Source organism: Myotis daubentonii, chromosome 7 (assembly GCF_963259705.1).
Source record: "Myotis daubentonii chromosome 7, mMyoDau2.1, whole genome shotgun sequence".
Lineage (NCBI taxonomy): Eukaryota > Metazoa > Chordata > Mammalia > Chiroptera > Vespertilionidae > Myotis > Myotis daubentonii.
The window spans coordinates 80734299-80752686 of NC_081846.1; the positions used below are offsets into that span (position 1 = coordinate 80734299).

Below are 18388 nucleotides of genomic sequence, written 5' to 3' on the forward strand. Positions count from 1 at the left end.
TAAAGGCTATTTTTGCTGCAGCCTTTTGCAAGGGAAACTAGTCAGCAATCTTAAATGCCATACAATAAAAATTAATTTAGTAGTTTAAGTACAATTTGTGTTTCTTTTTCAATTCTTATTAGGTGGAAGTAGGACTAAGTATCAAGCTCTATATTTGAAAGGTTTCTTAAACTCCATACATGATATTGTCTTCCAACTATTTTAGGATTATTATTAAATATCAACATATTTGATATTATAACATTTCAAAGTATGTTAACATGTCTAATCAGAGTTTAGGGCTTATATATGTGACTCACCCGCATGAAAATTCCTGAGAATAAACAAAACAAAAGAGACAAAGTCTCTAAAATAAGCAAAGGCTCTTAGACAAGCAAAATCCTCAGAGTTTCACTAAGAACTCATGTCATTAATATGTAGGAAATACATCTTGTAAGTTAGGATGAACATTAGATGCCACTTTTCATTTGTATAACACTACTTCAAAAAACACTACAAATTTAGGTCATTCATATTCATTCATTCAATATTTACTGAGCTCCTTTTATGTGCAAAACATTGCTCTATATGATGGATAATTAGAAATTTAAAAAATCACAAAGCTCCCGCTATAATGGAGTTACTGTATTAAACTGATAAGTGTGAGGTGAGAAGGTGCACAGCAAGGGCCATCAGAAGACCAAAAAACCATAAATGCTTAAACTATCCAAAAGTCCATAAACTGATAACTAATAAATCAGAGGTAATAAACAGTACATACCACAACCACAGGAACTCTGAGAGAACTGTTCCAATAAGGCCATTAATGATAATGCACATTAATACTACTTTATTGGGAAATTCAAAGTCCTCAAATCCAGTATAATGAAGTAAAAAGAAACCTGGCCATAAGAGCAGCAGATTAAACAGTCCTACAAAACCTAAACATGTGTAAAGAGACAAATGTTAGTTTCTCTGATTTATTTAAATTTTCCAAACTTATAACTCTATACTTATAAAACCGATCTTATACAAAGGGCTCCAATAGATTTCCTTAACTGGAACTTGTTTCTTTGTTTTTAAGCCAGTCCTGTGGATAACTCAACACCAGGAAAAACTGTATCAAGCAACTGGTGTCCACTGAGTCTTCAAGGTTCAAATGCCCACAGTGCCTGGACCAACTGCTACAGAATAAACCACTTAAAACAATTCAAAAAGAAGGGTTAACTTTAGCTACTAATAATTACAGGGTGAGGCAAACGTAGGTTTTCAGTCATGAGTATGCAAAACAGAGCTTATTCTTGTAGTACCACTTATTGGTTTCCATACAAGCAAATGTAAACCTACCTTTGCCCTACCCTGTATTATCTTGGAAGTTAAAAGAATAACTGGTGTGTGTTTGTATATTTACCCTAAATTAAGTATAAGGAAATGCACGGTTTGTTCTCTAATTCAACTCATAGTTCTATTTAAAGCTCCTGTGCTATACTAGGAATAATGGAAGAAGGGTCCAAAAAAGGATAAAATTCTTGGTTCCTGTCTTCCCAAAGCTCATTAGCTAGTTGGTGTGATAACACATATATGCAAATACCTATCCAATGTATGAGCACAGACTACTTATAAGGAAGGCTGCAACGCTCAATGGTTAGAGTATGAGCAGTCTGATTGCCCTGGGTTTTGATCCCAACTCTACTATTCACTAGTGGTGTAAACTTGAGGCAAGAGCAGAACCTCTTTTAAGCCTGTTTTCTAGTCTGTAAGTGTAAAGCAATATTTACTTAGGTTATTGTAAAGATTAGATAAAACATAAAATATAGCACAGTACCTAGCAAAGAGTAAACAGTTAATAAAGGCTAGCTATTATTATTATAAAAATTAAAGTTTATATATGACTATATACATGCAAATAGTATATAGTAATGACTACAAAGAAAAATTATTATAATTTTTATTGCACTTTCTATACAGTTTAGCATCAAGGATCCACTATGAAATCCATGAGGTAACAATAAGAGCTTTCATTTAAAAAGTTAAATTACAGTAGATATATATTTTATATTGGCTGCTAAACAATAAACTAGAACTTAGGCTGCCCAGTTAAATAGAAACAAGACTGGAGCACCCGATGCTAAAATCTTACAGCCTTCTTTCTGTCTTCTCTACAGAACTGTCTTGGGCATTAAACAAGTCTGCTTTTCCCAGGAAATTCCCATCCCTGCCTACACTACACCCTTTGCAGCCAATGACTGCACTCACCCACAAGGCCGACCCCTATGGCTGATATCCTAATGGCTCAAGGCCAGGACATTTCCAAGGAGTGCCTAGACATTACCCGCTGCCTCCCATACCAGCTTCTCCATTCTGCTTCTCTCACTCCCTTGCCAGTTCTTCCTGCAGAAGACCCCCTCAATAAATAACCCACACTAAAGCCCTGTCTCCTACTTTGCATCTAAGAAACTCAATTTAAGACATCTAGTGATAAAAAATAAAATAAAACGATACACATACAGAAGGGACTAGTGATCCAAGAGGCTTGCATAACATTAAAAAGTTGTCATTAAAATGCCAAAATTTGATATTATCAAGAACCAAATCTATTTTCTGGTCCCTGAACTATCAAGTCTATGAAATCCCACATCAATTAACAATATCTGGACCTACAAATTATTTCCTCTATTCTCCAGACCCTCAAGAATTTGGCCTACATACCTTACTGTTCTACCTAAAGTGAAGGCTTCAGCACAATCACACAGATCTACTCACTGTTCCCTGCCATGCTCTCACTTCCCTATGCCTAAGGCACCCTCCACATCCCACCCATAACTTCTTTTATAAGCCCGTCTATTCTAAAACTCAGGTCAAACCAATATTTTCTGTATCACATCACATATGAAGAAGAGCAATCAAGTTAAATGTTTATGCATATTCTATTAAATTAAGCAATGTTTCTTAAAGGCTGCCAATCTTAAAAAAAAAAAAAAAGCAATTTACGCCATTACAGATAGAATTTTCTATAGCTCTAAAATAAGATGACTAAAATGATCTTCATATTTAAGGTATATTTATTGAATTCTATACTTAAAAGGAACTTGAGTGATTACTCAGTTTGGTGGCTTTTCAAGCCTTTTATTTCTGTCAATCTTTAGGTAAAGATATTCAAACTGCTTTTAGCATCAACATCTGTTCTACAACTTAAATGATAATGCAATAAGCCTAACAAAGCAATGCTGTTCCAGCTGAAAGAGACCCCACATACAACTCCAGGGCCTACCAACCTTCCCAAGATCCTTTGTAAATCAGCTTGGAAGCTACCCATCAGTCCAATTTCCTCATTTTTCAGATAAGCATGAGATAAATGAAGTTATAACAGCTATATATTCCAGGTCTCCTGATTCCCTGTAAGCTGTACTTTGAACCCTCATCACCAGGCTTCTTTATCTATTGGTTTTACGGTATCTTTTGAAAGATATCCACAGATAGTCTACAGGTAACAGAAGTTTTTACTGAGCTGATTTTTGACAAAAGATAATTTATAAATCATATCAGGTATTTTATTTCCCAAAATTAAAAACAGATGCCAGAAACTATATTTGGGTAATTTGAAAAATATTTGTCATAAAAGAGTCCGACTCTTAAAGCTAAAATGCAAATAGAAAAACCTTAAATGGCCCATAATTTTTAATGAAAATAAGTACATAGACCAGAACAGTATTATACATATCTTTTGGGGCCAGTTTCCCCAATCCTATGCTTCCAACAACTCAAAAATGGCAAAATGTATAATACAGCAAGTATACTCTCACTTGCTTATAATAGCACTAGAGGCCCGGTGCATGAATTCATGCACGGGTGGGGCCAATCGGGGCCATCCTGCCCAATCCCCGAGGGAGGTAGGCTGGCCAGGGAGGGACCGTGGGAGGACTCCAGGGCGTCCGGCCCCATCTCGCCCAGTCCTGATCGGCCGGATCCCAGCAGCAAGCTAACCTACCAATTGGAGCATCTGCCCCCTGGTGGTCAGTGCTCATCATAGCAACCGGTCGAATAGTCGACACTTAGCATATTAGGCATATATATATATATATATATATATGCATATATATATATATATATATATGATTCTGTCATATCAATGAGAAAACTATCTGATTCATAGGCTGAAGACATTAATGCAAAACCTGTCAGAGGGGGTAATACTCTCATAGGGTTGTTCAGAGAATTAAAGAGCTAATATGCATAGGGGCTTAGAATAATGCTTGTTACTTGGTACACACTCAGTGAATGTTTACTACGACTATTTTTTTAAAAGGCATTAAAAAGAATTTTTTTCTTTACCTCACTTTTAGGAAAGGAGCAATCCCTCATAGGTACACAACTATGCAGGACAAGGTAAGAGAAAAACATTGAGATTGGACTTCATAATCTTTAAAATCTGATGGACCTCCAGACCCCCCAGAATTTGTCCTACATACCTTCCTGTTCTTCCCTAAAGTGATAATTCAGAGTAAATTGCCTCACAAATTAAACATATTCTTACCAAAGAACATCGGAATATCCAACTTATCTTCTCTGTCTACTTTTCTCTTAATCATAACAATATAGACAGCATAGAGCATGGCTCCAGCAAGAGACCAAATGGAACCTGTAAAGATCCACATAATGATTTAAAGCATTTGTTCATTAACTCATTCAACACACACTTATTTAAAATCTAACAATGTGTTGGATCCTATTTCAAGAAATGAGTGTGCAAATGTGAAAAGATAAAGTACAGCCCACCCTATCTTTATCCTCCAGGAGTATAGGAAAGAGTTTAAAGTGTAAACAAATAAATGCAAAAACATTCACCTCAATGATCTAACCCAACACACATATTATAATACTGAAATTCATATAAGTAACACTTTGTTTTTAAATTTTGAAATGCACACTTTCTATTTCCCCTCCATAAACAATTTTGCCACCTGACACAGTCCAACTTTAACAATGCTTCTTCCCCTATCACTTGTCACTTCTATTTTTATTCTTTCTGTTAATCCTCACCAGAGGATATTTTACCTTTGCTTTTTAGAAGAGTGGAAGGGAGGGGGGAGTGACAGAGAGAAACATTGATGTGAGAGAGACACATCGATCCGTTGCCTCCCGCACGCACCCCGACTAGAAGTGGGATTCGAGCCTGCAACCAAGATATGTGCCTTTGAACGGAATCGAATCCAGAACCCTTCAGTCCACAGGCCAATGCTCTATCCCGAGCCAAACCGGGTAGGGTACATGTGTCATTTTTAATATATATTCCACTACCATCTTTAAGGCCCTATTAAAGTCCTATCTCTGCCACAAAGCATCCTCTCTCCTCTGCTGAATTTCCATCCTACCTGTCTTCTACTTAGGGCAATTTAATGCTTACTATAGTTAAATGTGATATAATTTTATTCTCTAGTGGCTTCACTTTGCAAATCTTAGCTACTGATTACAACCAAGAATTCCTTGAAAACTACGAACACTTAATTTATACTTTTTACTGTCCCAAAATACCTACCATAATGCAGGGCTCACTGTATATACATAGTAAATATTGATCCACTTTAATGTAGTAACTCATTCTCAAAACATGTAAGTAAAACTTTAAAAATAGCTAAATAATATGCTATCTGCCAAGTGACCATATTCAATACTTTAATCAATTATCCAAAAGTCCAATGTTTTATTAAATCTGCTTATTATCAACTTTTTTTTAATAGCAATGGGAAAGCCTGTCAACAAAATCTCACACACACAACAAATACATATATTGTTTCTCCTACAAAACTATTTTGGGTGGGAAAAAGGTGCAATTCAAGACACAACTCACTGGATAGTATCCAGAAATAGTTTAGAAATATTACTCTATTCAATAAACTTCAAATATCTACAGTACCCAGAGGAAAACCCTTAGGCTGGGTTCTGATTAACTTTGTTTTGTAAATCTAAATAATGGATCAAAAGCAAGGGAAAAAACTGGCAGACACCACCTTAAGATTAACATCATTAATCACATCAACAGCATGTGTCTTCTGATATAATATCCTGATCAGAACATAATACCGCTTCCATGGTATTCTTTCCAAAAAGGTACAACATAAATTTAACCATAAGGAAATATCAAACAAACGCAAATTGAGGGATATTCTACAAAACCAAAGGACAGTAACCTTCAAAAGTGTTAAGGTTACGAAAGGCAAAAAGAAGACTGAGGGATAGTTCCAGATTGAAGGAAACAAAAGAGACATGACAAGTAAATGCAACAAGTGATCCTGGATCAGAAAAAGAACATTAGTGAAAAAATGGTGAAGCTGGAAAAGGACTATACAGACTAGATAATATAATTCTAATCAATGTTAACTCCTGATTTTTAGAACTATATTTTGTAGCTATCTATGTACGTAGTTAACACTAGATTGCTCAAGGAAGTCATTTTGACTGCTTTTTAATTTCAACTAGAAAAACAATTATGTATATAAGGACACAATGTCTTAGAATTTTGTGACTTTTTGTACAACATATAAATGCGTTTATTAATAATTGTAGTTACCTCCCCCTCCTTCATTTCTGGTATATATATATATATGTGTGTTATACCTATATTGCCCAAAAGCAGTCATTTTGACTGCTCGGGAAATTTTAAATAATCAAATGACTCTTATTATTGAATTGAGAAAATTTCTTATATGACCAGTTCGGCTCTGTATTGAAATAACAGTTTTCTTTTTTTTTCGATTACCGTCACATGATAACATACAAGTACATGATAAATTGTCGACACTTGATAAGTTGCAGTTGCTCAATAAGCTAAACTAGTACTTGTTATTCGAATCTTTATGCAGTGATACTTGTTCTAGTAAGTTATTTTATTTCTTTTGCGCCCTAAATTCATGAAAGAAATGTCGAATAGAAGTGAGTTATTGGAAAAGCTAAGGAACATAAGTGAAGAGTGCTCCGATATTATTCTTTCACAATGCAGTCATTTTGACTGCTTTGGGGCAATATAGGTATATACTAAATTTCAGTCTTTCTAGTGTTAACAAAGAATCTGGATGAAGGCTACATGAGAATTCTATGAAATATTTTTGAATGTTTTTAACATTATCTCTAAAAAAAAGTCTTTTTTAAAAAGCCCCGGTTAGTGCCCATCCTCTGTGTGGGCATGATGATGATATGCACAAAATTTTCTCGTATACTCTAACAGAAACTTACCTATCGTATTTCTTCCAGCAGATTTTTCAGACCCCGACAGGTTTACCAGCACAACACCTCCAATGCTATGAGAATAACAGTTGTTACTGATGAGCAAAATAATAAATCCCTTAAAAGGACTAAGCATAAAGATTAAAATTATTTATAAATGATCAAGACTAATTTTGGGGTAAAACTGTCAAATAATTCGTGTTTTAATTAATATCAAACAATTTTTTAAATTCTCACCCGAGATTTATTGATTTGAGAGAAACATTGATGTGAGAAAGAAACATAGATGGACTGCGTCCCAGGGACCAAACCTGCAACCTAGACATGTGCCCTGACCAGGAACTGAACTCACAACGTTTTGATCTACAGGACAATGCTCCAACCAAATGAGCCAGCAGTCAGGGCAATATCTAGTATAAGAGCTATAGTATTAGCTAATTTAATCCACACAAAATGTACAATATTACCGTATAGGAAGGCGTTATTGTTATTACCATTCCATTTTACACATGAGAAAACTAAGCACAAAGAAAGGAAGTATTGACCAAAATCACATAGCTGAGATCTAGGAAGTTCTTCCAGAGTCTAAGGGAAGTGCCCAGGGACACAGAGCAGAGCTGTGATTCAAACCTAACTCTGATAGCTAATACCAATCTCTCCATTAAATCATTCTGCTACTTTCTCTGATTTTTCATTTTCTCTCACAAAAACAATAGCTTAATCAAATCAACACATCTTTTTTGAGTACTGTCGGTGAGCAAAACCCTATCTAGGCCTTTGGTGGCACAAAGGTTTAAACCTTCAAGGACTTAAAATCTCATAGAGAAGACAAGACAAACATACACAAAGTTAAACAAAAATGAAAGATTAGAACACAGTTATTGACAATATTGATGCTACCCAATAATATAAAAATGCCAAAATAAAAAAGTAAATGAAAGGCTGAGGCAATCAGAGAAGACTGCATGTTAGATTTCTAGAAGGGGGAGAAATAAAGACCAAACCCCAAACAAAAAGGGGAACTTGTTTTAAGAAAATGGAAATTTGGAAGATTATAAATATTAATTTGTCACATTAACTTAAATGTGAACATCAGTACAATACTTAGTTTGCAGTCACATGAATGGCAACCAACATGCCTTAGGTCAGGGGTGGGCAAACCCTGGCACTCGTGCCAAACACGGCACGCCAGTAACTTTTGCTGGCACGCGAAACCCTCTCTTATAATCTTTCATTTACATTTTTTTTCGTAATATCGACTTTTTTATTTTTCAGATAAATTCAGTGTAGGTGCATCTTAGATAAATAATTTTACATAACAAGTTATCTTAAAGACCATAGACATGGATTGACGAGAGAGGGGAAGAGCAATTTCTATGCCTCTGCCTTAACTCTCCCTGCCTTCCTAGATCCGACCAGTATTTTGGTTTCATCCACATACGCTTGTGAATCTTTGTTCTCAGTGATGAATTTTGTTAAGTCTCATAATAGGAGTTGCCTGACGGATGAAAGTAGTAGCTTGTGCATATCTCTGAAGGTCAAGAAATATAAACCTAATGTAAAATCTGTCATCAGTGATGCAGCAGCAAAAGTCCCACTGATAATATCAAACGGAGTCATAAAGTTTTCTGTCGGACTATCAGTGTACATGTATACATTAAAAAATAAATGTATTTTTCATCATCATATACTGTGTTTTTGTCGCTCGAATGAATTTTATTATTTCTTCAAGGTTCTTCACATACATACACCTTAAGAGATATCAAGTAGGCATAACATGTTCTCAAAAAATTAGGGTTGACACGCAGAAGAATTTCGAGTCAGAGATTTTGCTGGTTTTGGCACGCACTCACAAAAAGGTTGCCCACCCCTGCCTTAGGTCCTTCCCTCAGGTTACCCTCCCTAGGGAGGTTTAGAAAACTAGTCTAGGATAAGACACAGGGCTGAGTGGCAAAATGTTCATTTAAAACTTTCTACTATCCTCATCTTCCTTTGCTTACACTGTAACATAAATTGTCCTCTCTCACAACCAGAAAAATTTTATACATCATATTTTTAAACAGAATAAATAAGCTATTACACTACATGCTTACCTTAAAATTACAGCTAATAATTTAGAAAGAGTAAATCTATCTCCACTGTTACTTGGAAATACTGCAGCAAGGATTAAGGTAAAAAGTCCTATGGAGAGAAAAAGATGAAAAAAGACACATTGGCTTAAATTCTGTCAAAATTATTTACTATCAATTTAATAATTTTTAAACTAATTTTTGTCATTTTTTAAATAACTAAGAATAAGCCTGGTCGACATGGCTCAGTGGTTGAGTCTTGACCTATGAACTAGGAGGTCACAGTTCAATTCCCAGTCAGGGCTCACTCCCCAGTGTGGAGCATGCAGGAGGCAGCCAATCAATGATTCTCTCTCATCATAGATGTTTCTATCTCTCTCTCCCTCTCCCTTCCTCTCTTCAAAAAAGAAAATAAAAGAACTAAAAATAAGACTGCAGTTACCTACGCTGAAATGTTCATACACAAAAACAGCCTCTAGGCCTAGCCGGTTTGGCTCAGTGGATAGAGCATTGGCCTATGGACTGAAGGGTCCCAGGTTCGATTCCGGTCAAGGGCATGTACCTCAGTTGCAGACTTGATCTCCAGTCCTGGTCGGGGAGCATGTGGGAGACAACCAATCAATGTTTCTCTCTGTCTGTCTCTCCTTCTCCCTTACACTCTCTCTAAAAAAATCAATGGAAAAATACCCTTGGGTGAGGATTGACTACAACCAAACTAATACACCAAAAAACAGCCTCTAAACTAAGCCATGTTTATTTCAACAATACAGATCAAATATAGTCCTTTTTAAAAAACTAAGAAAAGAGTTAAACTGAGCATTCAGAATAATATTCTGACATCATCATAATCAAACTTGTATGTTAAAGTTATTTTTACAGCTTCAAAACACTTACCTTCTAGATTTGGAAGGTGATTCAATTTTAAAAATAAAAACACCTTTCATAGGGCAAATTATAGTTCTAAGATAAGCAATTACATTTAGCCAAAGGATCTAGAAAAAGATCTTTGGAAAGAATATGTGAAAGCTAGGGCAACTATAATACAAAGAGCCAACATATCGGTATACAAAATACTGTAAAGTATTTGTTAGAAATATAAATAGCACAAGGCTATGGTATAAAACTATAAAGATTAAGAAATAGTTACAATACACTAATGTAATGAGAACAAATGACATAATTTATAACAAGATAAAAATGTGTGTATAATACATATATATATATTAGAAATATATCTTGATTCATAATGCAGATTTTAAAAATACATTTCTTACCAGAAGTTGAGGACAAAATGTTAACAATGGCAACTTGTGTGTCTGAAAGTGCTTCTTGATATGACAAATTTGCCAAAAACCACTAAAGAAATAGAAAACAAAGTGAAACCTAATGAATGGCGTGTTTATATTTGCCATTACAATATATGATTGCCCCTTTTTTTTCTTGCCCTAAACATGAACATGAGAGGTTTTAAAATCTGGTTTGTATTGAAAAATCACAGGCCCGAAAAGAGGACAAGTATAATCAGACCTAAGATATGTTCCCTTCAAAAATTAAAAACAGTTGGTTAAAATTATTGTTCAGGTTTTTTTTTAAAATGAGGATAAAATTTAATATCAAATCAACTTTAAAATTTTCTTTATCCAAGCACTGCTAGCACTCTATTAAGTTTATATAAATCAAATTTAAGTTGGGGAAAATTCTCAAACATTAAAACGAGCATAGCATGCTGAGAAATGAACAAGATGATGCCTATGGAGATGGATGGAACTAGCTAGCCAGATTGCTAGATAAAATGCTATACTCACTTCGGAAATTTAAAAATGTCCAAGAAAATGGTGAATGTACTGGCTAATTGTGATTGTTTTTCTGATTCTCAGTTTGAAAACACAATACAGAGTTCTCACAACTTTAGATATAATAAAGGAAGTTTTGCAGCTCTGAGAATTTTTCTTTCTTCCCTTTTACTCATCTAGGCTAAGATATTCTTATATTCCCAACCCTGTGCCTACTTTGATTTAGAGAATAAGAAATGAAACCTCTTTTGATGAAGCCTGGCATGTGTGTGTATCCAAAGTTCATTTATTCTCACTGCCATCAGATATTCTGATGCATATTACCACAACTCATCCATTTTCCTGTTAATGGATACTTTTTGACTATTTCAAACAATGCTGCTATGAACATTCTAGTGTATGACTCCTGAAGCATATATACATGAGTGTCACTAACATATATACTAAGAAGCAGATTGTTTAGTCAAAGATAATTAACTACTTGTCTGTTTTTGGCATCACTGTTAAACACTGACTGGAGGGACATCTCCTAATGTGTCTCGGAACTTCTGTGAGCAGTATAATTATTAGCAGTTACATTTCATTTCTAGCATAGACACATGCTTCCAGAGCACTGCTAAAAGGTAGCAAGCAGATAGCTGAGAGTCTAGTGCTCTCCATTCAGTGTAAACTGTACCAAAAGGCTAAAGCCAGGATAAAACTATGGCGAAGTTATTCTGATTGCCCCTGCAGTCCTCTGACCTGCCTAGATCAGCGCCTTTAAACCAGTATGCCACAATAATTTTTAAAACACACAATACCTAACTAGATAATTTCACTTGACTATGAAGTAGCAATAGGTGAGATGGGCAATATCAAACTTATATGATAACAGAAGCCACAATTTACTTGTAGTTGAAGTGCTAGAAAAAAGGCAAAAGATTCTGCTCTTCATTATTTTTTGGAGATTTTCTGCAAGGATAATGCTCATTGGGTGATAATTAGCTTTCTTGACCCACTTTCCTTATCACTTTAATACTTTAAATATTGTGCTCATTTTCCAAACAATCTCACTAGTCTCTGCTAATGCAAGATGAAGAAATAAAAACAGAACACTTAGATAGATGGCAGACATTCAAAGATCATCACAACTTATCATTAGCTATGAAGTCTTCCCAGAAAGACTTCCCCATTCTCTACCTCTCTCAAAACTCCAAGCCACAGAATAACATAAAAGGTATCCTTGGTAAAGTCTATATGACCTAAGTTTTATTTTACAGAAAAAGAATTAAAACACCATAAGTCCTAATGAGACAAAAGATATTAAAGGAGGACTGGCAAATACAGTACTCTTTAACTCCTTTTGAGCTGCACTGTCCAATACATTAGCCCAGTGATTTTCAACTGGTGCCCTGTAGGAATTTTTAAAACATACAATACCTGACTATTTAGTCAGGGGTACTGACCTCTTTTCCCTTATATTGTCAAATAAAAAAATAATGACAACAGCCAACACAACAGTAACTGCCTGGTGTGAATGAATCAAAATTATACCTACATTTTTGTTCAGATAGGCAAAAAATTATTTTTTGGTATGCCACAGAATTTTAGTAATTAGTTTATGTGCAACATGAGATGAAAAAGGTAGAAAATCGCTGTATTAGCCAATAGCCACATTTGGCTACTGAGCAACTAAAATATGACTAGTCTAAATTGAAATGTTTAGAAATTGAAATTGAGAGGAATGGCAGCATGAGAGATCCCCTTGGTCTTTTCCCTTGAAGTTTCAACAGTTTGAACAGCTATAACTCAACAAAGGATTCCCTCCTCAGTGTACAAACACACCTTAGAGATCTACACACTGAAAGATCTAAACGTGGGCAAGTGGGAGCGAACCCGGGAGGCAAGAAGGAAGAAAAGCTGAGACAAGCCAGGGACATAGCCCTACAGCCTGAGCTCATGACGGGGCTCAGCTTAGGGGAGGAATCAGGCTGTGGCTGGCAAGACCATCAGCTGGAAGAAGCCAAGAGATTTAGTGGGCATTCTTGCAGGAGTGGGCAGTACGAGCAGTGGCTGAGCCCAGAGACCTGGGCAATAACACAGCATCTTGTGCAGGTTGCAGGGCACATTATCTACAAAGCCGAGAACTGGTACTACAGATTCACTTTTTTTCCCTGAGCAAAATGTACACTATGTGACCAGTCCTGGGGTCAGGGCACAGGGAGGACCCCATGGAGGTACAAGGATGCTATTACCTGGAGGACAAAACAACAAAGAAGCCAGCCAGGTTACCCCAGCCCACCCTAACTCCCACACATCATTGCTACATTGACAGCAGCGTCTGACTGTGGGGGACAGCATTGGGATTTCACGGATTTGGAGCCCCATTGTCTACCACATTCCCCTGTGGGGTTGGTCCACTGGGACCTGGAAACACTATCACAGGGAAGGAAACCACATACTCAGGGACCAGAGAATAGCCAGAGAAGTGCAAGAGAGCGAAAAAGCTTCTGATTCATCACTGCCTACTGCCTACTGCAAAATAACATAAAGATCTCTTCATATTAACCGTCTAGATAAATGCCACTCATACACTGACGCATAGACAAAGAAGGAATCCATCAAATACCATGAATAACCAAGGTAGCGAGGCAGCTCAGAAAGAAAATAAAAAATATCCAGAAAACAAACTTAAAAACATGGAAATATGTGATCTAAACAACAGACATTCAAGAACTCTAAATGGCAGTTCTGAGAAAACTCAACAGAGTTTAGCTCAGTGGATGGAGCATCAGACTGTGGGCTGAAGGGTCCTGGGTTCAATTCAGGTTGCAGGCTCGATCCCCAGTGGGGGGGTGTGCAGGAGGCGGCCGATCGGTGATTCTCTCTCATCATTGATGTTTCTATCTCTCTCCCCCTCTCCCTGCCTCTCTGAAATCAATAAAAATATTTTAAAAGTAATATAAATAAATAAGTAAATAAAGCAAGATTCAAGAAAATACAGACAGGCAATTTAATGAGCTCAGAAAACAAATCAACGAACAAAGCAGTACTTTACTAAAGAGATTGAAACTGTTGAAAAGAACCAAACAAATTCTGGAGGTAGAGAACTGGATAAAAGAGACTGAGGATGAACTAGCGAGCATAGGAAACAGCAGCTGGAGGAAAGGATTAGTGATATTGAAGATAGAAATCTAGAAATAATGCAGAGGGAAGAAGAGATTTGAGCATTAAAAAAATGAAAGAACTCTATTAGAACTCTCTGATTCCATCAGAAAGAACAATATGAGAACAGATATACCACAAGAAGAAGAGAGGGAGAAAAGAATAGAGAGGCTATTCTAATAAGTAGTTGATGAGAACTTCCCAAACGTACGAAAAGAACTAGATCCTCCAATCCAAGAAGCAAACCGAACACCTAATTACCTCAATCCAAAAAGGCTTTCTTTTCTCCAAGACACATCGTATTAAAATTGTCAAGAATTAATGACAATGAAAGAATTCTCAAGGCAGCCAGGGAAAGTAAGAAAGTAACCTATAAAGGAAAGCCCATTAGGTTATCATTGGACTTGTCAGCAGAAACTCTGTAAGCTAGAAGAAAGTGGAACCAAAATTCAAACTACTAAAAGAAAGAAATTACCAACCAAAAATAATATATCCAACAAAGTTATCCTTTAGCTATAAAGGAGAAATAAAGACTTCTTCAGGCATACAGAAGTTAAGAAAATTTATCACCAGAAGACCTGCATTGCAGGAAATACTCAAGGGTCTTATTCTACCTGAAACAAAGAACAAAAAGTCACAAAACTATGAGTAAGATCACCAACAAACTTGCAGCATATACAGGGATATTCTGGGACAACAAAAACATAAAAGGGCAGCAGTGAAAGATCTGAATTTGCAAAGAAGGATGGAGATCAGATGCATTTAAAGAAAAAAGCTACTGTATATATGAAATTTTCCTTTTCATAAACCTAATGATAACCACACACACAACACACACAAAAACAGACCTATAGCTTAAAAAAAGAGGAAAGAAGTAGGGAATACCACCAAACAAAAAGAATAGACAGAAGCACAAAGAAAAAGAACCAATGGGGGCACAGAGCTACCAGAAAACAAAAGATAAAATGGCTATAGGGGATCCTCATCCTATATAATAAAAGCCTAATATGCAAATTATCCCCTTGGGCAAGGGTTCAACCGGGAGTTCGACTAGGTCCTAGTCACTAGGAGATCGGGAGTTTGACCACTTGCTATGATGTGTGCTGACCACCAGGGGGAGGCACAGAACATGGCAGGTGTCAGCACTGGCAGCAGGCAGCAGTGGAGGTGCTGCTGGCCCCAACAGGCCCCGACAAGAGCGGGGCTGCGGCGGGATGGTGGAGTAGGTGAGCAGGTGGCACCCGGCCAAGGCAGGTATGAGCAGGGGCCTGATCGCCCTATCTATTGCGACCAGAAGCGGTGGGGGGGACGGGGCCACTGCCCAGCTCCCGCTCCCAGGCGCTAAGAGAGAAAGGGCAAATAGCAATATTAAAATATTCCTTCTAATTATTTCCCTTTCAATGTGCACAAATCCGTGCACTGGGCTACTAGTACATCAATAATTACCCTAAATTTAAATGGACTGAATTCACCAAAAAGAGATACTGAGTAGCAGATTGGATCACAAAGTAAAACCCAACCACATGGTACCTTCAGGAGACATATCCAAGTTGCAGAGACAAAGTTAGACTCAAAGTAAAAAGGTGGAAAATGATTCTCCAAGCAAACAGCATCCACAGAAGAGCAGGTATAGCCACACTTATATCTGACAAAAACAGATTTCAAGATAAGAAAAGTAATAAGATACAAAGATGGACATTTTATATGATAAAGGAGATAGTACATCAAGAGAACATAACACTTCTTACTACATATGAACCCAATCAGGGAGCACCAAAATATATAAAGCAACTACTAACAGAACTAAAGAGAAACAGACAAAAACATAATCATGGATGGGAACCTTAACATTCCATTGACAGCTCTAGGTAGAACATCCAAACAGAAAATCAAGAAAGACGTATCAGACTTAAATGACACATTAGACCAAATGGACATAATTGACATTTACAGAACCTCTCATCCCAGAACATCAGATTATACATTTTTCTCCAGTGCACATAGAACATCCTCAAGGATAGACCATATGTTGGGTCACAAAACTAACCTCAACAAATTCAAGACAGATAACATACTAAGCATATTCTCTGACCACAATGCTTTGACATTAGAAATCAACTGCAGCCCTTTCTGGGGTGGCTCAGTTGGTTGAAGCATCGTCCAATACACCGAAGGGTTGCAGGTTTGATTCCCAGTCTGGGCACATAACTAAGTTGTGGGTTTGATCCCTGGTTGGGATGCGATAGATATTTTTCTCTCTCCCTTCCTTTCTCTCTAAAGTCAGTAAAAACATATCCTTAAGTGAAGATTAAAAAAAAAAAATCAACTGCAAAAAATGTAAAACCCCCCACAAATATGTGGAAATTAAACAACATACTACTAAAAGTGATTGGGTCATTTTAAAATAAAATGATTGGGTCACTATTAAAAATAAATAAAAGGTGAAATCAGAAGACATATAGAGACAAATGAGAATGACAATACAACATATCAAAACTTCTAGGATACAAAAGCAGTAATAAGAGGGAAGTTTATATCATTACATGCCTATTTCAAAAAAATAAGAAATCCCAAGCAAACAACCTAAATTAAATCTTAAAGAACTAAAAAAAGAACAAAAACAACCCAAAGTCAGTAGAAGAAAAGAAATAAAAATTGGAGAATTGAATGAAATAGAGAACAAAAGACTATATGAAAAATTAATACAACAAAGAGCTGATTCTTTAAAAAAATATTATTAATATTAACAAGACCCTGACCCTGTTCACTAAGAAAAAAAGAGAACTCATATAAACAAATTCAGAAATGAAAAAGAAGTTACCACAGATATCACAAATATACAAAGGAACACACTAGAATACTATAAAAGACTATGTGCCACCAAATTCAGTAACTCGGAAGCAATGGGTAAGTTCCTAGAAATATATAACCTTCCTAGACTGAATCAAGAAGAATTGGAAAATCTAAATAGACTGATCAACAGTGAGGAAATTGGAACCACCATCAAAAACCTCCTACAAAATCAAAGTGCAGGATCGAATGGCTTCACTAGTGAATTCTATCAGACATTCAAAGACCCTAGCCTTCTCAAACTCTTCCAAGAAATTGAAGAAAAGGCAATACTTCCTAACATATTTTATAAAGCCAACATAACCCTGAACCAAAACCTGGCACGGATAACAAAAAAAGAACACTACAGACCAAAATCTCTGATGAATACTGAGGCAAAAATCCTAAACAGAACACTAACAAAAGGAATACAACAGTACATTAAAAAAATAATGTATTGCGATCAAATGGGTTCATTCCACAGGCAAAAGGATGGTTCAACATACACAAATCAATCGATGTAATACTCCAACTTAACAAAACAAAGAATAAAAATCATATGATCGTATCAACAGATGCAGAAAAAGCATTTGATAAGATACAACATTCATTTATTCATTTGATAAGATACAACACTCAATAAAATGGGTATAGAAGGAAAGTAGCTCAACATAATAAAGGCCATGTATCACAAACCCTAAGCCAATATCATACTCAATGATGAAAAACTGAATGTTTTTCCTCTAAAATCAGAAAAAAAGACAAGGGTGCTCACTCACACCACTCTCATTCAACACTAGTGATCCCGTGTACAGATTTGGGCTCATTGAAAGGAAATTGATTAGAAGGTGGCTGGTGGGGTGGGACTGGGCGAGAGATGGGCGGACACGCCCTGGAGCCAACCTCCTGCAGTCCCTCCCTGGCTGGCTGCACCTGGGGCGGCGCAATGGCTCGAAGGGCATCTGCGGAGTGAGCAGGGGTTCCTCCAGCAGGTGGGGTCCCTTAGCCTGGCCTGTGGGGATCGGGCTGAAACTGGCTCTCCAACATTCCCCCAAGGGGTCCCAGAGTGCAAGAGGGCACTCTGCAAAGTTGCTGTCGTTCGCAAACACAAGTCTGCAGTAAACCAGATTGGGTACCAACAGTGCCCCAGGAACAACATAACCCACGGCTGAAGGTGGAATCGTGCAGCCCCATGAGGAATTGGGCTCCCTCCTCTCTGGTTTCTGAGTGTGTCACCCAAGAACCACCGCTGCCAAGTCACTGCAGCTCAACAACTCCTGCGTTGAGTGTCTGCCCCCTGGTAGTCAGTGCGCGTCATAGCTACCAGTCGGAAAGACACTTAGCATATTAGCC

At 36.9% G+C, this 18388-nt stretch overlaps 1 protein-coding gene across 15 annotated transcripts in view; it reads right to left on the minus strand.

The window, feature by feature from the left end:
• Positions 1-18388, minus strand: part of SLC35F5 (solute carrier family 35 member F5) — a 49366-nt gene that overhangs the window by 13879 nt on the left and 17099 nt on the right. For 5 of the 15 annotated variants that reach the window (XM_059704647.1, XM_059704639.1, XM_059704640.1 and 2 more), the window contains 5 exons: positions 10544-10625; positions 9294-9381; positions 7210-7295; positions 4514-4618; positions 761-920 (listed from right to left, as the gene is read on the minus strand). The exons of 1 other annotated variant lie outside the window; for it this stretch is intronic. In XM_059704647.1, coding sequence (XP_059560630.1) covers positions 761-920; positions 4514-4618; positions 7210-7295; positions 9294-9381; positions 10544-10625 — 521 coding nt within the window. Of the gene's footprint in view, positions 1-760; positions 921-4513; positions 4619-7205; positions 7296-9293; positions 9382-10543; positions 10626-18388 lie in introns of those variants that run through there. 9 more of the 15 variants (XR_009453860.1, XR_009453859.1, XR_009453862.1 and 6 more) reach the window with 6 other exon arrangements.